Source organism: Equus caballus, chromosome 7, assembly GCF_041296265.1.
Source record: "Equus caballus isolate H_3958 breed thoroughbred chromosome 7, TB-T2T, whole genome shotgun sequence".
NCBI classification, from domain to species: Eukaryota; Metazoa; Chordata; class Mammalia; order Perissodactyla; family Equidae; genus Equus; species Equus caballus.
In genome coordinates, this window is record NC_091690.1 from 90279922 (window position 1) to 90301798 (window position 21877).

Genomic DNA, 21877 nt, shown 5'->3' on the forward strand with positions numbered 1-21877 from the left:
GCTTGCTTTTCAGAACCAGAGTTAATAGCTCTTCATCTGGCTAACGTGCTGTGGCTTATTCGTGAGCAGAGAACCAGTGTATATCTGCAATGCGGTTTTTTTACAACGTTATTTAGCATGTCTTTCCCCTGAATAAACAACGTTATCTCACAGGGAGTCCATTTGAAAAGTGTAATGACCTTCTGGATCCTTCAGTAACTCCTTTCTCAGAGTCAGTCTTTTGCTGAAAGCCAAGATTCCTCATGCCTGGGCGTGTAAATCCTGGTGGAAAAATCTGTTTAATCATCCCTCCAACCTTGGGATTCTGTTTTGCCTTTTTGCTTCGTGGGAGATGAACTTGTAAATATACTTATGTGTTAATTCAGAACCATCGCAGATTCCTGCTCCATCTAGATACTGCCAGGAAGAGCTCTCTATTAACAATTGACCAAATTCGAGGGCCTGGTGAAAGCGGGTTTCCCGCCTCACTTCTGTGGAATGTTCCCTCCCCACAGCAGTGAGGAAAACACAGTGTGAGAAGCTGGAATAATTTATGATTCTTTCACCTGCAGGTAGCCTGTGTTTGGGCTGTTAACACTGTGCTCTAAGCCCGCCAAGTGGCATTTGAATTCCTGACACAGGGATGTCAGCATCTCTTGTAAGACTCTGAAACTGGATCTCCTGGTTTTCTGGGCCTTTTCATTTCTGGATGGATTTTCTGGTCATTCTCAGAGAGGCTTTTGTCTTCACGTCTGTGTTTCTCCACGAGGTAGTAGAGAAAGAATCGAGGCCTCGAGAGCCTTGCTTCTGGCTAAAATGCATTGTCTTGACCAAGGTGGGTCTCTCCGTGATACCCTTGGCTGCCATCAGCAGATGGAGGTGCTGTTGTGATTAGGCTGGTTAGCAGACGGATTTTGAAGCCGATCTGTATGTACTCATGCTGAAGAGCTGCGAGGCTTCATGGAGTCCTTAGACCCTGGCTTGAATCCTCTCCTTCTGATGAGCTCTGGGCCCTAAGCCTTCATTTCATCCAGTGGAAAAGGAGAGCGGAATAATGTGTGTAATGTGGCCCGTACAGTGCCTGGCATTTGGTAAACAGGGTCAACAGTGGCTATAAGTATTAAGTAAGGTTGCATCCTGTGCTTTGTGGATAAATAGCATGGTCTAAGGCAGACTCTCTCTTGTGGATCGGGTTGGAATGCCTCTATAAGAAGGTTTGCAAACTCAAATTGCAGGGCCGAGCAGGTAGCATATATGAGCGAAAAGGCTGAGATGGTGATTGTGTCAAAGGGAGAGCACATCTCTCTAAAGAGGGCAGTTATTATCTCCTATGCGTAAGATATTGGCACCAATTCCAAATACTTCAAAGACTTTGTGTGGGCTTTAAAAAAAATAATCTGAGGGGTGAAATCAGCAACGAGGAAGCCCAGAGACTAGAAAGTGCGCTTGCCTGTTTGGCAGCTGTTACTGAATGGGAGGAGATGCTCTTCAGTTTGCCCACTTGGCTTTATCCCAACTGCTCTGAGCCTAAACTCACAGGATGTCAGTGAGAAAGCGACCTTTGGCATGGCTCCGTCCAGCTCCCTCATCCAGGAGACTGGGGCCGAGAGAGGAAGTGACATGTCTGAACTCTAACAGAAAGCAGTCCTGGGGAAGACTGAGGCCAGGGCCTGGCTCTCCTGGCTCCTTGCCTTTGCCGCTTCCGTGCACTGAAGGAGAGAGAGCGGCACAGCAGAGTGCATTGGTGGCCCTGGGTCTTGGCACGTGGCAGACTATTGCCTTGTGCTGGCTCTTGGCTGGTGGACATATTGAAGGCTGTAGAAATATCTCGAACCAGTGCAGTTTCCACTTGGTACCCTATTTTACATTTTCATTTGTGTCTGAGCTATATGTTCTATTGGTCACTTCCACTGGCTTTTCTGTCAAGGGTAGGGACAACTCTGAGTCATCGCTGTAACCCCACTGCCTTGCACCCAGAGGGCACAGGCTGACTGGATGCCTGGCACGTAGAGGGCAGTGGGTGACTGGATGAGATGAACATCTGAGTTCAGGGCCTCAGCTTAGGATCCAAAAATATTGAGTTTAGAAGTCTTGAAGTCAAATAGTAAATATTTGATGAAATTCCTTCCACCCACCCATTGGCTAAAAGCAGGTGAAAGTCGTTTTCAAATCTGATCACCTGTCTCCAGTTGTGCCATTATCTGATTAGATCGATAGAGGACATGTCACTGAGTAGAGAAAAAGGTACCTGGCTGTGATCTGGTTAGGAAATGATGCTTTTGTGTTGATGGTTCTGAGGAATCAATGGAAGCATCTTCTTTCCATTTCTCTAGATGTCTCAGCCAAAGGATTCATAGGGCGTAGCCATGAAAGTACTGTCTTGAAATGCAAAAACATTTAAAAAAAAACAATCACAGGGAAGCCAGCCAAGCTCTCTGTCCCACATCCCTTCTAGTTTCCTGTCATAGAACCTGAGGCAGGGGAAGAGGCTGCTTCTGCTTGTCTCCCAAGGCTGTTGAGACAATGCTGTTTTCACTACAATTTTTGCAATAGTTTGGAGTAGCTTTGGGGGTCTTACGATGTAGAGTGAAGGTGAGCCGGAGTGGGGAAAACTGGGGAAGGGAGAAGATGCTCTCTTGGGTTCATTTATTCTTCTGGCCATTCATGTAAAAATCATTCATTCATTCACAAAATGAAATCTGCTTTAATATTTTCCCAGATGTCGGAGGAGTGCTTTTGTGCCCCAAAAGAACTTCTCAGAGTTAATTAGGTTTTCCTATTCAATTATTGAAGTGTTAATTTTTAAACCTAGGTTTTCTTACAAATCTCATCTATAAATCAAGTATTTTTGTATAAATTAAGATCATTTCCATTTGTTATTTGATGAGTACTTTATTAATTCAGACTTAACAAGTTGAATTTAACTAAACAATCAGTACTGTTTGCAAACTTGGGTAAAGAAGTATCCTTAAATATTTTAGGCTGCATTAATAAATTTCACATACCTGGTTTCCTTGGGCTCTTCTAATATCTGACAGGGCAGACTTACCAGCCCAACAAGCAAAAGCTTTCTAAGCACTTAACAACTCTTGCAAATCAAATAAAGTTACAAATGTCATAAATTAGGTTATCTTAAACACTCCAATTGTTTTCATAGTCTGAATCCAATTCTTAAATCTTTCGTCTTTAAAATCTCAAGCCAGAAGTAAGTGCTCAGTTAAAATAGAAATCACAAGACTGTGTTCGGATTCTCTAATATGTCGTATATTCTTTTCAATATTAGAAATATACAGAGATTATCCCAGTGACCACAGAACTTTCATCCTCAACTCAAGTATTAATATTACGACTTACTTCATCATCTCCTTTCATCTTTTTAAACCTTTCCCAGGATTTAAAGGCATTTACTCCCAACTAAGGGGAGTAGGTTTATCTCTCTGGTGGGCTCAGGACCATCATATAGTTCATTTCACTCAGATTCAAGACCAGGACACAGGAATGACCAATCAGTATTCCAGAATGATTGTTCCAGAGCCACTGTACTTCTTTCTGCTGTATCATCAGGGTCCCTTGAGCCTCTCAGCTGGAATTTTGTTTCACCACACAGTAAACACACATTCTCTGGGTTTCTTTCAAGTTCCAGTCGTAATCAGGTTTCGTAACCTCTTTCAGCACTTACCGCCTGATTTGGGTCAATGGACGTCTGTACCCCATCCCAGGTTGTACCTAATTTCCTTTGCCACTTGATTGGATTCAACTAATGTCCTTGCTGCCTGAATGAATTCTGTGTGCTTTCCACATTTTTCCTGTCTGACTTGCAGCCACCTGTCTGGAGTCATTTTACAAACCAATTGTGATTCTCCGTTAGTTAGCACAAGTATACCAAGTGACAAAAACCTAATAAGCAAACTAGATTTGAGCAAAAGAAAGGAATTTCTCAGTTCTCCCGGTTGGGCCCCCCAGGGGTGCCTCGAGGTTCCATGTGCATTTCTTCCTGAGTTGTGTTTCCTTCTTTGCCCTGTCTCCTGTGTGGTCAGACAAGTTTGGGGAGGGCTATTTTAGGCAAAATTAAAGAGATCATTCAAGCACGTCAGAATTGTTAAGAAGTTCGCAGATGACGTGAATCTCTGAGGGATAGAAGAGCGTGTTAGGGCAGCCTTGTTGTCGCAGAGCATCTCATGGAACCAGTTTTCCTTAGAATACATCTTGGAACTCACTGGCCTTGATCTTGGCGGCTCATGACCATTTACACCCTGAATCTGGGGAAAAGGACAAGTTGAAACTAAGTGATTTTATATGCAGGTAGACTTGTCGATGTCCCAAAAGATCTAGACGTGAAGGAGACGTGGTGGTTTGCCACATGCAGGGATGGCTTTGGTTTGGAGCACACAGATGGTTCTGGGGGACACCGAGGCCATTCTTGCTCAGCATGGGTTTCCTCGTGTCACTGCCCCTTCATCCTCCTTATCAGTTTTCCCACCCTGCTCCTCTGTGGGGTTGATCACTGGTTTCTCCCTCCTGGGCCGGCTTGGTTACAAGGCCTTCCTATAAACTCAGGGTGGCCCCACGATGCTCCTGGCGCCCGTGTGGGAAGAATCGCATGTGTGGTAAGTGCCACATGCCCCTCTGGAGCAATATCTTGGTGTTGAAAGGCCACAGGGGAACAGTGATACAATTTCAAAGCCAAAGGTCTGGGGTCTGGATTTGTGGGCATCTGTTCTGACTTCCCTCCTTCCTCCTGCCGGCCACACTCCTCTCCTGTCGGCCCTCTGTCGTCTTCGTTGGATTATAGGAAATTTTAGATACATTAAATTCCTAACCCCGGAGAGCAGATGCAATTAAAGACTCATGGGATTTTCCTTTAATGGCGAGGGCAGATTTCAGGCCTTTTCCATCTGTTAGGTCATGCTTTCCCCAGCAGAGCCTTACGTGGTTGCCAGCCTAGGTGGGATCATCTACCTGTCACCCCTAAGGAAACTGAGGCACGGAAGTTGTCACTTGTCAAAGAATGAAGTGGGAGGGAGCTGGGCTCAGAATCCACCACAGGTGGTTAGTTTGCATCAGAACTTGGCCCATCTCCTCTGCATGTGAGTTCGGTCAGGAGGCGTTTAGTAAACACATACTGTGTGCCTGGAAGTGGAGTGGATGCAAAGTGAGGGGACATTGCTGCAACACTGCCCTGCAGGTGGGGTTGGGGCGAGAGGTGGGCTGAGGGGTCAGGTAGCGTCTCACTCACAGCCCTGCCATACATTTGCAGTGACCTTGGACGACAGTTCTCACAGCCTCAGCCTCCTCACAAAGGAGCAAGGCCACCCGTGAGTGAATATGGGAGATGGGGAGAAAGTGCGCAGGCACTGGGTAGCTGGCAGGTGCTTAGCGAGAGGCCGTTGGTGTGAAAGACAGTGTGATTCAGGCCGGAGGGAGCACCTGTTCGACACTTCTGCATTTGAAACCTGATTCTAACATTGACGGAACAACACTGGTCAAGATGCTTGTTCCTTGAGCCTGGATTTCTTCATCTGTCAGAGGGGGAGGATAATAGGTACCCAGCAGGTGTGATATGCGGATTGGAGAAATGTCTATTTCAAGCACGATGCCTGACACATGATATGCACTTGGTGGCTGTCACTAAGCAGGTCCCTGCATATATTCGGAAGGTAGGACAGACCTTCCTAGAGAGAATAGCTAGAAAACTGTGTAAGAGCCTATGGAAGCGAATGCAGATGCACGAGACTGTGTGAGAGTTCAGAGGAGGGTGGCCTGGAGCATTTGGAGAAGGCCGGAAGGAGAAGTTGGAGGTCGATGGAGGCCGGGCCAGAAGGTGGAAACGGAGCAGTGAAGTTTACTGAGCCCCTGCAGCCGTGGGCCCCTCTGGACCCTGGTGAATTCATCCACAGTAAACCCCTTTCTGAGCCCTCACACTTCCCGCTTTTATCGTCCCTGCTTGGGACCCGCCTTCCTACTTTGCCCTGCGTGCGCGGGACCCTCCGGGTGGGCTTCTGGGAGCCAGACTGGCACGCTGATGGGAAAGCTGATGAGCACAGGTTTTCACTGAGCTCAGCAGAGCTCAGGCAGGCGTCTTACAGGCTGTGGGGTGAACTAGAACTTCTTTGGGTTGTTTGAGGGGAGTGGTACTCAGCCCCCCAGTGTTGCTGAGGCATCAGGCTGCCGCTCGGCAGGCCTTTCAGGAGGGCTTCATGGTGGAGGGATGTGGTTACATCAGTGCTCCGTTATCAGGCAGGTCTGGTGGGAGATGCTGCCCTGCCGCCCCCGCTGTCTGACATTCAGCTGGCTGTGCCTGGCCTCCCGAGCCTCAGCCTCCTCCTGGGGAAGTGGGCCGTGTCGTGTTCCCGTGTGCACTGAACGTGGATGCAATGGAAAGCCGTCTGGTGTCACATAAAGAAGGTGGCTCTGGAGTCAGTGGCTGGATCCGGCTCCTGCGCCACCTCTTGCTGTGTGGTCTCCTGCAAGGCATCTTACCTTCCAAAGCCTCAGTTTCTCCATGTGTACAATAGAGAAACAGTAATACTTACCTTTTTCCAGTGTTAATGATGGAAGCTTACTTTATAGCCTGCTTGACTTCTCACTCCCATGAATTTAAATCAGCAAGTATTTATTAAGTACCTGCTATGTACTTGCAACCAAACAAATGAGAACATGCAGCAGGCTCAATGGGTAGTGGGGGCAGGGACACTGCAGAGAGAGGGACCAGGGAACGCCTTCCTGAGGAGATGACTCTTCAGATGAGGAGGAGGCAGAGACAAGTGTCCAGGAAGGGAGACAACAAGTGCAAAGCCATGAACACAAGAGCCCTGTTGGCTTAGAAGGAACAGAAGCCCATGTGAGCAGAGCCAGTGAGTGATGGAGAGGCTGGCGCGAGGCAGGACTGGAGGGGGAGCCGGGATCAGAGGGTCTTGAGGGCCAAAGGAGTTTGGGTTTAAGTCCCCGAGAAGCGACTGGAGGGCATCAAGCAGTGGGGCAGCGGGGTCCAATTTGTGTTTCGGAAGGATCCTTCTAGCTGCTGTGGGGAGGATGCATTGTTAGGGAGCAGAAGTGGAACACGGGGCTCAGCTGGCCTGTTGGCTGTAACCTAGGTAGAGTTGACGGCCACTCGAATTGCAAGGGCAGCAGGAGACGTAGAGAGTTGTCCCCATTGGGATGCTTTTGACAAGTAGAGGTGGCGGACCAGGTGGTGGGTTAAATGTCTTGGTGGCACTGGGAGGTGGGAGATGCTAAGGAGGAAGAGGGCTCATCGCTTGGAGATTTAACTTGAGCACGGGGGGTGGTCTCAGTGGGTCTGAGGGTTGGGAAATGGACTCTATTTTAGGTGCATCCTGGGATATTGTTGGACTTCGAGCTATTCATAGAGTTGACAGTTTTCTGCCACTTTCCTTCCCTTGGCGCTGCGGTCCAGGAGTGGAGTCCAGAGAATCTGAACGTCAGCTGTTCTTCCCACTCCGACCCCGAGGGAGGTGCCACTGTTGACTCTTTCTCTGCATGGCTCTTGGCGCTAGTCTCCAAAACCACTGTTCCTACTCTGCCGCTAGGCCTGGGAAGTAGCCATTGGCTTCTACAGAGTTCCCGAGACGATGTTGAGGATGGGGTAGTGAGTGGGTGGCGTCTTTAGCCACCTCTGCTCAGAGATGCACCTGCCCTTTGGGGGAAGGTGCGTATCAGCCACCTCACCCAGCTGCCAGTCCAGAATGGCACAGGTGGATGGTCCCCTTGAAGGTAAGTGACGTTAGAGGCAAAAGAACTTTCTCTGGGGCTTCATGACCCAAGGATCCTTCGGGGAAAGGACTCGTTTGTCTGTGTTGTCAGCCTGAGCTGGCACAGCATGCGGTTCGGGTGCTCAGGATGTGTTTGTCTTGACAGCTGGGATGACAGCAGCTCCGTCAGCAGTGGGATCAGCGACACCATAGACAACCTCAGCACTGATGACATCAACACCAGCTCCTCCATCAGCTCCTATGCCAATACACCTGCCTCCTCTCGCAAAAACCTGGACGTGCAGGTAAGGAACAGGGTCCCTCCCAGGCTCCTCCAAAGGCCCCTGCCAGCAGGGGCCCTCGGGCTTGTGGGTCAAGGGGGCCATTTGGAGTGAGCAGAATCCCCAGGTCTGTGAGACAAGGCCCGACCTCCTGCTTGCCGCCTGCGCTCTCATCTCCCGACTGTGGCCTCTGCTTGCAGGGAAACGGGGTCAGGCAGCGGGGCCTGGAAACTGGAGTGGGGGGACCTCGCCCACTCTCACTGGGGTGGCCCTGGTAAAATGTTTCCTTCCTGGACCTCAGGTTTATAATCTGCTTGAAAAAAAAAAAAAAAGAATTTCGGACTCAATTGTCTGTCTTTAGCCTGGAGTATGTGTCCCCTCTTAGCCACAGTGACACCCCTGTCCACAGCACGTGTCTGATCCCTGGGAGGGATGGGATGAAAACAAAGATGGAGAACGCTGGACAGAAAGACCAGAGGTTGGGGACTGTTTATCTGTAGGTCACAGCTCCCGCCAATGTGTTTTATTTGGTCCACAGTATTACTCTTTTAAACTGGGTTCCATGTCAAATTTTTAAAATACATTATTTTACATGAAAATGAGCTTCTGGTTTCTCCTGAAAAATCAAAAGATGTTGCCTCCTCGAGGCTACTTTCTCCACGTGTCAGCCCCCTTCGGACAGGGACCCAGGCCCCCGTGTGCCACAGCTGCCCCCTTAAAAATCCCTGTTTGGCCTGAGGCCCCTGAGCTTTCCAGCCCTACTTTACACTCTCAGATTGTGTGTTTCGGATATGGTGCGGCCTCATCTTTGCTTCCAAAGCTGTTCCGTGGGGGCGTGATCACTTGCCCTCACAGCCTTCCTTAGTGGTCTGGGGTTCTAGTAAGTGGTTGGTTCTGGTAAGCCCATTTCTTAGTGGAAAACCGAGGTGTCGTCCTCACAGCTGGTCCCCAAGTTGGGACTGATGGGCGTGATGACTGCTCAGCCATGGTGTCAGCACTGGCATGTGTGGGCTGGGATGTTTTCAGGATGGGTCCCTCTCACCTATGGGGCTGCTGCCTTGGATGAACCCACATGAAGGTCTGATGGGGACAGAGTCTCCCAGAGGGACCTCTGGAGGGCAGAACTGACACTGCCCCCTTCTCTCCCTCCCTCCCTTCCACATCCGCTTCCTTTCGCAGCTGTTTCTCACTTTCTACAGACAGGAGCTGCTCTGGAAATCTCTTTGCTCTCAGAGGTGTCTTTTCTTGGAGGACAGGCCTAAATAAAGGACATGTCAGAGTGGGAGTGAGTCTGTCCCACGGAAGTGTGAACATGGCCTGATGAAATATCAGAGGTGTTGCCGCTGGGATTGCCTGTGACTTCTTGAGTTTTCATTTTAGTCAGAACTTCTAATTATTGTTGGGAAGTGAGGGTGGGTGGTGGTGGTGGTGGTGAAGAAAAAAAGTTACCCAAATGAAGCGGACACAAAGAATTTGAGGGTGCTGATAATGTTCTGTATCTTGATCTGAGTGGTAGTTAAGTAAGTAAGTTAATTTTATAAAATTTATTCAAGCTACCTACTGAAGATTGTGTATTTAGTATATGAATGGTATACCTCAATTAAAAAGTTGATTAATAAAAACCCAAGGCCATGCTGCCTGAGAGCGATCACCGTTTCATCAGTGACCAGGCACGAGTTAGAAACACCAGCCGGCTTGGGTCTCTGCCACCTACCACTGGCCAAATGTCGCCATATCCACCAGTTTCCTTTCCTATGGACACTTTTTTTTTTATCTGAGACATTCTAATTTCAAAGTAACAACCACCAAGCTTCTAGACTGTCCTTAGACACCGAGGTGGGGAACCTGGAGGGAGAGACAGAAAGAGAGAGATCAATAAACCAACAGGTGTCTCTTGTTTGCTTGTGAGCTAGGAAGAGCCTTGCCCCTAAGATGCACGTTGAGCCGACAGCGTGCTGTGGGAGTGATCTCCTTGTCTTTGCTTCCTTCCTGCAAAGCTGGAGTTGGAGTCTGTTTCCCACCCTGCTATAGAGTAACATCTGGGATTTACAAATGACTTCCTGTCTGATGCACTTGGATTTGGTTAATGCCAGGGCCCCCTCATCTTTGACCAGCTCTTTGCTTCATCTCGCAAATGTCACATCAGACAAGGCTCAAGAATATTACACAAACATGTCTTTTGATCAAGGTCAGAAAGTTAATTTCAAAGGATGTAAAGGGTTTAGTACTCATTGGATTGTTTTCTGCTACAAAACTACCTGAGTTTAAAATATTTAAATAAAAACTAGGCAAGCAGGTCTTGGAATAAAATAAATGCAGACTTGCACCAATAGTTACTGAGATTCCTACTGAGATGATTTCTTTGGCATCCCTTTGTTCCTGTCTGGGAGCATCTCCAAATATTTGAACAGCGTAAGTCGCAGCCTCCTCCCCCTCCCCTGTACCACCTGGCAGAACGCTAAAGGAAGTTACTCCTCTCTGAGCAGCGTCAGGCAACGGGAGGATGTGCGCAGCCGTCCTGCCCTGGGGCTCATTCCACTTTCCATCACATGCTGGTTTCTCCTGGATGACGGGCAGCACGCAGTGTCCTGAGTACACACAGACAGGCAGGAAGAAGGGGCTCAGCATGTGCACCAGAAAAACAGGTTGAGGACAGGCTTCCTGCCTAGGGTTTCATATTTGAAAAGCCTCCATGGAACAGCTAAGGGAGCTACGTCTAAGAAACCGGGGAGTTATTGCCTGGACCGCCAAGGAGCAGCCACATTTAGCTGGTTGAAGAGAAAGCGGGGGTAACAGAGGAGCAATCCTTGGCAGATGGAAGACCCTGTGTGTCTGAGTGACTTGCCCAAGGAAGTTGAGGAGCCCTGAGGGTGCCCTCGACGGGCACACGTGCCCAGAAACCCATCATCGGGCCTCTGTGCTCATGGCTCCTCTGCATGCTGGGCAGAGAATCTCCCTGCTTGAGGTCTGAGAGCTCTTGACCCGCTTTCCCCAGGAGAGCTGGTGGACCTGGTTGGGCAGCCACACTAGGCTGCCATGTTGGGTAGAAGGACTTTGAAGTCAGAGCCTAGCTCCTCACTCTGTGACATCCTTGGATAAGCTAATCATCCTCTCCAAGCCTCTGCCTCCTCGTCCGTAAAGTAGCAGTAAATGGCCCTATCTTGAAGGGTGACATGGAAATACTCCATCTGAACACTCTCTCTCGGTGTCTGATTCCCAGTGGTTGCTCAGAAGTTACCTTCTTTCTGTCTCAGTTTCCTCTGGATTCGCTGTCCCTCTGCCTCCCTCCTCCATTCACATCAGGAATGAAAAGTTGACTGTGTTCCGCATATATTTTGTTTGTAGTTTCAGAGCAGCTCATCGTGTATTTTGCAGCATTTCATATGTAAGACAGTGTACTGATGGCAGAGGACTTTAACAAATACATCTCTCTCCCCCACATGTTCATCTATCCGTGCGTGTCCTTGGTCATTCAGTATTTCCTCTCAGTTCCATGGAAGTTTCCATTCCAGATGCCGAGATGCAAAGAAACACATGTCAAGGTTCCTCTTATGTTCACCTCCTGTGAAATTTTTAATAAAGTATACAGGGAGGAAAAGAAAATTCCATGTGAGTTTACTTTTTGCTACTCAAGGAAATAAAGTTGTGAATTCTCTGGCAAGGATTCCTGTCCTGTGTGGCCTTGAGTGAGCCTGGAGCTCCCTAGATCTTCTCTGGGTGTTGGTCTGGACATAGGGATGGCATTTGGCTGGGGGCGAGGAGGGGCGCCTTTCTGTCCACCTGCTGGGGGATATTGCTCGTGATTTTAGGCAACTTATTTTCCTCTTCACACCTGTGCTTTCCTGGTCTCTAAACTATGGATAATAGTACAAATTCAGAGCCTAGATGAGCTGATAAGGTACGTATAGGGACACGGTGCCTGGCGAGAAAAATGGCAGGTGCTGATGCTGATACTGTTAATTATTTCTGTTATTACTGGCTCCAACTTCAACCACTTCAGCCTCTTGATCTTCAGGGGATATGGGCATGAAGAGGACAGTGTCCCCTGCTTCTAGAGGCTTGTGGCCCGATAGCAGGAAGGACAAGTACCCTGTTCACCCTAATGCAAGAGGAAGTGGCATAAATGTTGAAGTGCTGGGGATTTTCAGAGGTGTTTGAGTTCCTCCACATCAAGCTCATTGAGTCCACCACCAGCTCTCTAAGGCACTCATCTATCATCATCCCATTTTATACACAAGGTTGTAATCTCAGAGAAGTAAGGCGCCTCCACCAGGATCACACACAGCAAGGAGTGGCAGTACCTGGTTCTTGAACTGAAGTCAAACTCTACACTGTGCTCTTCCACCACATCATGCCACACAGCCCCCTCCTCACTCCTTGGGCCCCTCCTTAGACCCACCCTCTCACACTCCCTTCTGTGGTCCTTGAAGAACCTGGGCCCTCGGGGGTGAACTGCCCCTCTGCATACTTCCCGCCTTCCTTCTTGGATGTTGCCTGAGTACGTGGTTTGCAGGTAGGGGCAGCAGGAAAGTCCTTCTAGACGGAGGTGCCATGTGAGATGGGAACCACTGACAAGGGCATGGAGAGCGAAGGGGAGGGGACGGCTCTGTGTGCATCCCCATGTGGCTGTCCTGCTGCCCTGCTCTTGTAGGCTCTGGGGACACACAGGCTGGGACCTCTTCATCTTCGATTCCTAGTGGTGCTACCACTTGCTCTGGCTCATAGCTCAGGAAACGTTGGCTAGGGAGATGTGAACTCGAAGCCAGTAGAGTGTCCCAGGGTGGGTGTCTTGCTGTGCAGAGCGAGCTGGGAAGGCTACCACCCTGGACCAAGTCGTGGGGGTCTGATGGTTAGGTGGTTGTTCTGTCTTGGGGGGAAGGGCGGTTCAAGCCACAGTCCTGGACCAGGGCCCTATGTGCTCTCTCTGCCATTGGTGGAATCAGAGTTTTGGGGGCCCCCAGCCAGCCAGTGTGGAAGGAGAATCTGCTGGGTGTAGGTATTGTGTTCGGTGCTGCTGGGCATGCAGAAGTGTCTCATGTCCTCAGACTTCTTCTCCAGGAAGGCGGCGTGGCAGAGTGGTTAAAACGTGGGCTCTGTTGGACTCCCGGGAATCCTTGCATCTCCGCTTCCTTGCTGTGTGACCTTGGGCACTTTTCTTTTCCTCTCTGCCTCAGTTGTCTCATGAATGTTGAGAATACGAACTGGGTTTTGGTGAGGATTAAATTAAATGATCCCTGTAAAGCACTTTAGCCCAGCACCCAGCATATAGTAAGTGCTCAATAAATCTGCTTGTTACTTCTGCTGTTAGCACCGCTACAGTTTGACTGGGGGAAATAAGGAATAGGACCCTTAAAAGAATAACTAATGCAGTAACCCAGGATGAGATATACTTCTCGGAGTGGATTAGAAAGTGTTGGGATGTACCTGAACATGAGGTCCGGAAGGTTAATGATTTGTATTTGTTGTGGTATTCCCAGTGCCCATAAGCTTGCCTGGCACATAGTGGCAAATATTTGTTGGATGAATGTTTCCAAAGCCAAGCTCTTTCCTGATTCAGGGCCTTTGCACATGCTCTTCCCTAAACTCATCTCTTAGTGTCTTCTCATTCTATCGGGCACTTCTTCAGAATGGCCCTACCTGACACGCTCCCACACCTCCATCATCATCATCTAAATTACATCAGTGCCTGTGTTTCCCTCAGACTCCTTGTCCTTTTCTTTATAACTTTCTTCATAATTCACAATTGCACATGTATTTGTATTTATTTATCCAACCTCTGCCTCTTTCACGGGATCGTAAATTCCATGATGGTGGGAACCAGTCCGACCCGCAGATTCTCAGACCCTCCATGGTACCTGGCAGAAGGCAGGCATGAGTCAGTCTGGTTGAAGGAACATCCTGGGAGGGTTTGGAGGAAGGGACCGCCAGGCTGGGGTGGCTGTGCAGGGGGTGGGTGACTTGAGTGTCCGTCCTTCTGTGACACTGAGGTGAGGCAGTGCTGCTCACCTGCTAACCCTCATGAGCAGATGATGGCCGGGATTGGGGGCACCGTTTTGTTAAAGTGTGCTGTAGCCCCAAGGCTGTGTTCATTTGTTCACTCACTTACTCATCAAGCCTTGGCTGCGCTCCTGTCTGTGCCCAGAGGTAGGAAGGCCTCTGTCTGTTTCCCTCACCACAGCTGAATGAGGAGCTTCGAGGCGTGTTCGAAACTCCGAAACTCCCTAGCCTGGTGGGGACTCAGCATGTGTGTGCAGTATGACTGAACAAGTGAAGGCACCGGAAGGTGGCTGTCATGGATGAGTGGACTTCATAGTGGGTGGGGACGGGGGGGTGGTGTGCTTGTGATGGACAAGATTGAACTTGACCTGCTTGCCCCGTTTGGCCAGTGTGCTCGGCGCAGGAAGGCATTCGTCCTCTTGGACGACAGGCATTAGGCCAGACTCCTGCCAGGTGTCCTTTCGGTTTCCTACCTGGCTGCGGTTGCGCACTCCTGCTAGTTAAGCAGAGCAGACAGGGGACTTGGGTCTCGCATAGCCGCCCTAACTGTTGCTGACCTCCACCCCCAATCCCTGTGCTGCTGCTGCCTGCTGGGATCTCCTCGGACTGGCCCTGGCCCCTGGGGAGGCCCCCGAAGCATTCTGCTTAGCTTTCTGCCTTTTCACTGCAGCAAATCATTAACATCACACTTCTGTCCCCTCCTGGGTTCCAGGCCAGCAGGTCAGGGCTCTTCCAAAGAAAGCTGGCTAATTATATCCCTTGTCTGAACAAAATCCCACAAGCAGAGCAAAGGGGTGGTGTATAAATGGAGCTGGGGCGGGAGGAGTCGCCGTTGGCTTTTGGCACCGCGGGGAAGTAGCTTCAGGGTTTGTCTCCTCAGCCCCTCTCCCAAATTCGAGTGGAACTAGCAGCCGCCCTGCTCCCTTACGGACTCGCTCAGTGTGTTAGACTGTGGCGCCGTGCTGGATCCAGAGATCTCGCTGCCAGTGCAGCGAGAGGGAGCCGGCAGAACAAAGAGAAGGGAGGCTGGAAGCCGGATGGGGATCAGACCGCCCGAGTTGGGGAGGCTTGCCACCAAGAGCAGAGAGTTGGTGGCTGGACTCTCCCACGTCTCTGTCTGCTGGTGGGTCTCCTCCCAGAGGCTCTTTCCCCCATTGCCCCTGGTCCCTGTTACCCTCTCCCTCACTCCCTTCTAGGACCGAACTATAATCTTTGCTTTCCTTGAACGAAAAACATCAGGCTTTCTGACAAGATAACCAGAGTACAAAGGCCCAGACATTTCAAAGTGCTTATCTCTTGTTTTTCTCTTAACTCTTCCATCGCATCAGCATTTTTGCTCTGGGGTGAGGGGTTCCCCAGCCTGGATCTGGGAAGGACTAATTCAGAGAGTCTCGTCCGCAGACCGACGCCGAGAAGCACTCGCAGGTGGAGAGAAATTCCCTGTGGTCTGGCGATGATGTCAAGAAGTCAGACGGAGGGTCAGACAGCGGCGTAAAGATGGAGCCAGGGTCCAAGTGGAGGCGGAACCCCTCGGACGTGTCCGACGAGTCCGACAAGAGCACGTCCGGCAAGAAGAACCCCATCATCTCGCAGACAGGCTCGTGGCGGCGCGGCATGACGGCTCAGGTGGGCATCACCGTGCCCAGGACGAAGGCGGCTGCCCCGGCAGGCACGCTGAAGGCCCCAGGAACCGGTGAGTGCGAGGAGGCGGGCGCCGTCTGCCATCCACAGCTGCCCATTTGAAAACGAAAACCTTAATCACTCTAGCAAGGACTTGACATGGTTTTTCAGTCCCCATAAATGCTCGGGTATTTCTTCTTAGGGTTTAGTCTCTGCTAATAACCAGCTTTCAGAAAGGTTCCCATCCCTACCCTTTTCCAAGTGGAAATAGGTAAGCGTATGAGCCTCTTAAACTCTGAAGACGGTTCAGCTGCTGAAGCGTATTGAATTAGTATAACCACGTGCTGGGTGAGAGCTCACACCCCGGGCAGGCCGTTCCAGGGCATGTGTCTACGAGCTGTCGGGGTGTTGGGTTGATGTTGTCTGTGATTTAGGGATGTGTGTAAACAAGTTTTTGCAGGAAGGCAGGGGAACCTCCTGGAAATGTAAGGGGATGGCTCTTTAATGCACAGAGGGAGAAAGGTCAGTCAAGGGCAGGCTCCCTTTCCCAGGTATATCAGTGACAGGCTGGCTCTGCTTTATTCTGGGTCAATTTAGACTGCTTTGCAAGTAAGTAAAATCATCGACATCTAAAAGCCTCACGGTGACAGTAGTAGACGAGATTATCTTTATAAAAAGCTCTTTCCTTCTGCCTCCCGAGGGTACGCCTTTCCCCAAGGAGAAAGCGAGCCCGTTCTTCCAAGGAGGAGAGAATTTTAAACAGACGGAGCTGGCTGGCTTCTTGGTTTGCAGGCTAACCCTGCTGATTTCTCTTAGGAAAAACGGACGATGCGAAGGTGTCTGAGAAAGGCAGGCTGTCTCCCAAAGCCTCTCAGGTGAAGCGCTCCCCATCAGACGCAGGCCGCAGCAGTGGTGACGAGTCCAAAAAGCCCCTCGCCAGCAGCTCCAGGACGCCCGCTGCCAATGCCAACAGCTTTGGGTTCAAGAAGCAGAGTGGCTCAGCCGCCGGTCTGGCCATGATCACAGCCAGCGGGGCCACCGTCACCAGCAGGTCAGCCACGCTGGGCAAAATCCCAAAGTCGTCTGCGCTTGTCGGTCGGTCTGCTGGTCGGAAGACGAGCATGGATGCGGCTCAGAATCAGGACGATGGGTACCTGTCTCTCAGCTCCCGGACAAACTTGCAGTACCGGAGTTTGCCAAGGCCCAGTAAGTCCACCAGCCGGAATGGGGCTGGAAACAGGTCTAGCACCAGCAGCATAGATTCCAACATCAGCAGCAAGTCAGCAGGCCTGCCGGTGCCCAAGCTGAGGGAGCCTTCCAAGACGGCCCTGGGCAGCTCTCTGCCGGGTCTGGTCAACCAGACAGATAAGGAGAAAGGCATCTCATCGGACAACGAGAGTGTGGCTTCCTGTAACTCAGTGAAGGTGACGCCGGCAGCCCAGCCTGTGTCCAGTGCAGCTCAGGGCACTCTCCAGCCAGGGGCCAAGTACCCTGATGTGGCATCTCCCACACTTCGCAGGTAAGTGGGTAGTGGCACTGAGCAGAAGTGAAGTACGTGGCATGGCATCCTAGATTAATAAATTCCTGATTCTTAATTAAAGCAGCCTCTGCTTTTCTCCACTTTGGTCCTAGGGTAAAACTGTTATCCTGCTGGCAATTTTCTTGTCGGTGATTATTTTCCCTTGTTGGGATGAAAATCATAAGCCTCTGGAATCAGTCGTCCTGGGTTCAAGTCCTGGGTCCACCTTAGTTAGCCACCATGTAAGCTTTAACAATGCTACCTCCACTTCCTCATCTGTAAGCTGGGCGTGATGGGGACACCCCCCCTGAGAGTTCTCGTGGAGACTAGTCCATGCGGGCAAGTCTGCCCATAGTGAGTACTCCATAAAAGTTAGCTACCCTGCGAGATGAGAGCTTCACGCCCCCTGAGATCTGGGTGGGTAGCCCAGGGGAAGCAGACACATGTTTTTTTCTTGTCTTGCTAACTCTATGGCTGAGATTCTTCATCATTATGCCAGACAGTGATCTTGGCTAGATCCTTTTCTCAAATAGTCCAATATCCCCTATGTACCGTTTTTTACTGCATACTTAATTCTAAATTAGTCTCTGAAATTTTAACTTCCTTCAAAAAAAATACCTCTTAGAGCAGGAAACTGATTTCCTATGACCTTAAAAAGGCATTTTCCCTGAGTGGAAATTTTTACATGAAAATATTATTATTTGCTGGTTTTTCAACATGGTGTCTTTTAAATGGATACAACTATTGCCTGTTCCTCTTATCTCATCATGATATCCACGGGACTGTCCTCACACTGCAGCTGCCTAGGACAAAGCTCGTCCTACCTTCTCAGGAGATTTCTTGTCAGAGGGAAGAGTAAGTCCCAGGAATAGAAAATGAGGCGGTGAAAAAAGAAAAATTATGTGCACATGTACATATTTGGGGATGAATCGGAATGTTTGAAAAGACTTCAGAAGAAGCATTCCACATGCAAGGTGTAATGAAGCCGCTCACTGTTCTTTGTCTAGACTTGATTATTAGAATTTCAGTAATGATTATTTTCTCAGGGGGAGGTCCTATTGGGCTGCTCTTTGTTGTTTTAACAGATCGCCTTGTAAATGAAAATTTTCTCTGCTTCTTGCCTCAAGTATTCTATGTAATATTCGCTTTTTGGTATTATAGATTTCCTTTCGTAACTACAAAGGCATTTTACGAGACCCTTAGGCTAGTGGAATAGAAGACTTGAAAATGCACGCAGCTTCTTCAGCTCTGCATTGAGCGCCTTTCAGCCTGTTCCTGGTGATTACGTTTCTCCTAAAACGTGAAGGTGTTCTCAATTCTCTCGTCGTGCATTAGTATGGAGAAGAGAAATCTTAGGTGAAGCGTGATAGCTGTTTTCAGACGATCTGAAGGACTACCAGACAAAAGACTGGGCTTTTTCTGTGTAGTTACTCATAGCAGGATTAGGAGCAAGGAGCACAAGTCAGAAGGAGGTGGGTCCGATTTTGGTTTTCTAACAGTTGGAAGTGCTTGGCGATGGAGTGAGTTACCCTTCGAAGCAGTGAGGCCTCTGTCACTGGAAGTTTGTAAATATTCTGAAGCCGAGATTCTGCACTAGGATATTTCACTCTCTGATTGTCATCAGGCAGAAAGTGTTTCTCATCTGTCACCAGACATTGTAGTAAGGGTTGATGATGTGTTTGTTTGTCTGTTCTTACAATAATTGAGATTTGTAAGGACCGTTTGGAGAGGACAGAGATCAAACACCACCTCGAGTAGCGGGGTGAAAGGCACCCTGCCATCATAATAGGCAGTGGTTTCGTCACTTTCCAGAGGGACCTGTTCCAAGGGGTTGTAGTGGGTAGAAGAAAGCCCTCGCGTTCCTAGAGCTTGTACCACCCCCCGACTTTAAGACAATTCTGCCGTTCTACCAGCGGCCCCTGTGCCAATGGGAGGGGGTCATGTTTGTGCCATTCCTATATTCTGACATTGGTGGTCACGAGCAGTGGGGAGATGACAGGGAGTGGCATTTCTCTGTATCTGCCACCGAGACACAGTTCACACCCAATGTGTCTGGTCTAACATCTTGTGAAGCCAGCAAGGATTCTGTGCACATGATTGGGTAGTGCCAGCCCCCTGGCCCTCGAGGGCACATCTTTCAGGCTGGGCTTTCCCTTGAGTATAAGTCCCTGAAGATACTTTTCTCAGGCCCCATCCAGATCTAGACTCATGTTCTTGATTCTACATGTTGTGCTTTGAGATCAAAGAAAGCAAATGCCTTCGAGTTGAACTGTCATCAGCTGAGTGCCTGCTTTGTGCCTGGGGTCATGCATACAAAGATGATGAAGACAGCTCTTTTCCATCTAGGTGTTTCCTGGGCCAAGGCAGTTTTCTAGTTACTCTCTTTATGGGAAGAAAGGGAAGCAAGATCTGGGCCAGTGTGGATAGACCTGTAGAAAATTGTCCCCCGTCCCTGTTTGTCTCAGAGCCAGGGTCTCAGCTGCAGCCTAGAACTTGAAGCTAGAGCCTGTGCTGCACCAGCATCCAGGCCCACTGTATGGCAGCCTTTCCCAATGGAGGGCCTGTAGCCGCTTCTGTAGGAGTGGCTGTGCCTCCCTCCCCAGGGGCTCTCCCACTCCTGAACCCGTGCCCCACCTCCTTGAACAGCCCAGTGCCCCCAACTCCGGGTGTCCAACCTGCACAACCCTTTGTCTCTTCACAGACTCTTTGGTGGGAAGCCTACCAAGCAAGTGCCCATTGCCACAGCTGAAAACATGAAAAATTCAGTCGTTATCTCCAATCCTCATGCCACCTTGACCCAGCAAGGTAACTTGGAGTCCCCCTCCGGCAGCGGTGTCCTGAGCAGTGGCAGCAGCAGTCCTCTCTACAGTAAGAACGCGGATATCAACCAGTCTCCTCTAGCCTCCAGCCCCAGCTCAGCCCACTCAGGCCCCTCCAACAGCCTCACCTGGGGCACCAACGCCAGCAGCTCCTCAGCAGTGAGCAAGGACGGCCTGGGCTTCCAGTCCGTCAGCAGCCTCCACACCAGCTGTGAGTCCATTGACATCTCCCTCAGCAGTGGAGGGGGCCTGAGCCACAACTCCTCCACCGGCCTCCTCGCCTCCTCTAAGGATGACTCCCTGACTCCCTTTGTCAGAACCAACAGTGTGAAGACCGCATTGTCGGAAAGGTTGGTGCTCTGCATTTGGCTGCCTGTGTATCTCTCAGGAAGCCACGCTGCCAGGAGTCAGAATATTGTGTTAGGAATCCCAAGTGTTAATTCACCTTTGCCTGGGAGATTTCTCTTTCTGATCACTACTGTCTTTGCATGGGGAAGCCAGTTTGGGGTGGAATTAAGCTCCACTCTGTTTCCTGTTATCTTTTTCACTGTGGTTGTTCTCAGTGCTGGGGGCTGCCGGAAGCCTCTTGGGGGTATAGTCAATGCTTCCATTTTAAATGGCGTTCTGCCTTTGAAATCCTTCCATTTTGTTCTGTTTGTTCATCAGCTGCTTCTTTCGCTTCCACTGGTTATTGTGCAGGCAGAGTAGGGCTGGCTGCAGCCATGGACTGTGTGGTAGCATGTGCTCGATTTGGTGGTCATCATGGCAAACCACCCCCACTGAAGGGCTGCGGCCAGAGTGATAGGAAATCAAAGACCAACAGCGTCCTTAGCTCTGGATTTCACTGCAGGAGGGATGAATACAATTTCTGCACGTAGGGAAGAAAGCCTCGGGATGAGAAAAATGTTCTAATCATTATATATAACAATCCCCATCCCCCCTTTCTTCCAATCTAATGTGCCTTCTCTTGTTTTCTACCTGCCTGGACTTCTAGCCCTCTCTCTTCCCCTGCCGCTAGCCCTAAGTTCTGCAGAAGTACTCTGCCCAGGAAACAGGACAGGTAATGCCATTGTAGGCCGCGGACCCCACCAAGCCCCCGGGTTCCTCTGCCCGTCTGTGTCAAGCCAGATGTTGTGTGTGAGGCTGTTGGCCTGAGGCTTCCACTTGTGTTCGTGGCTCTGGTGTACCTTGTGACCCCCAGACATGCCAGTGAGGGTCTATTCCGCCGTCCGCTAAAGCCCTGGGAGAGGTGGCACAGGCTGACACCCACTTCCCAGCTTGGGAAGGAATCTCAAACCCCGCCACTTGACCTGGGGTGGCGTGGGGCGGCGGCGGGAGCTCTCACTTGCATCTCGGCCTTCCTGTGGCATGCTTCTGCTTCCCACCCTTCCCACCCCCGCCTCCCTGTCCAAGACCAGAAATGACCTACCACCCACCGTGCAGCTTGGCCCTCACCTCCATCTCCCCACCCCCACCCCCCACGCAGCTGGCTCTGCTCCCTTCCCTGTCAGAGTCCTTTGCTGCAGTTGGCTGGTTCTGTCCTGCAGGCTGCTGTTCTGTGTGCCCATTTCCTGTGATGATGAGGAGAGAGAATATGGGGAGTGTTTAGACTTTACAGAGACGCTTGTTTGCCCCCAGCTGCCTATGGGTGGGCCTCAGAGATGGATATTGACCTTAAATTTGTCAGGGAGCCATGGCTTGGCCAAACGTAACAAGCAGATGTTGCTTCATGCTAGAAAAAAAAAAAATTAATGAAAACGCTCTTCACCCCATCAACAGCAAAAACTCTTGACTCACAGACCAAGCCTTTAAACCCTTGTTCTTTGGAGATCTGAATGTCGTGACTGTGTCAGGCAGCAAGTTGTAACAAGCCCCAACCCGGACCAGGGCTCCGCTCCTAGCGACACGCCCACCAACGGCCGCAGAAAGGGAGAGGGACCTGGAATTCACTTC

At 50.1% G+C, this 21877-nt stretch overlaps 1 protein-coding gene across 21 annotated transcripts in view; it reads left to right on the forward strand.

Annotated features, from left to right (window-relative positions):
* The window catches only part of NAV2 (neuron navigator 2), a 706422-nt gene that overhangs the window by 623126 nt on the left and 61419 nt on the right, over positions 1-21877 (forward strand). For 15 of the 21 annotated variants that reach the window (XR_011441179.1, XM_070274944.1, XM_070274945.1 and 12 more), the window contains 5 exons: positions 7855-7993; positions 15368-15659; positions 16403-17105; positions 19807-20274; positions 20919-20984. Coding sequence is in view for 20 of the 21 variants with exons in the window: in XM_070274944.1 (XP_070131045.1) it covers positions 7855-7993; positions 15368-15659; positions 16403-17105; positions 19807-20274; positions 20919-20984 (1668 nt within the window). In the remaining variant the exon portion in view is untranslated. The remainder of the gene's footprint in view (positions 1-7854; positions 7994-15367; positions 15660-16402; positions 17106-19806; positions 20275-20918; positions 20985-21877) is intronic. The other 6 variants (XM_070274947.1, XM_070274943.1, XM_023646538.2 and 3 more) reach the window with 1 other exon arrangement.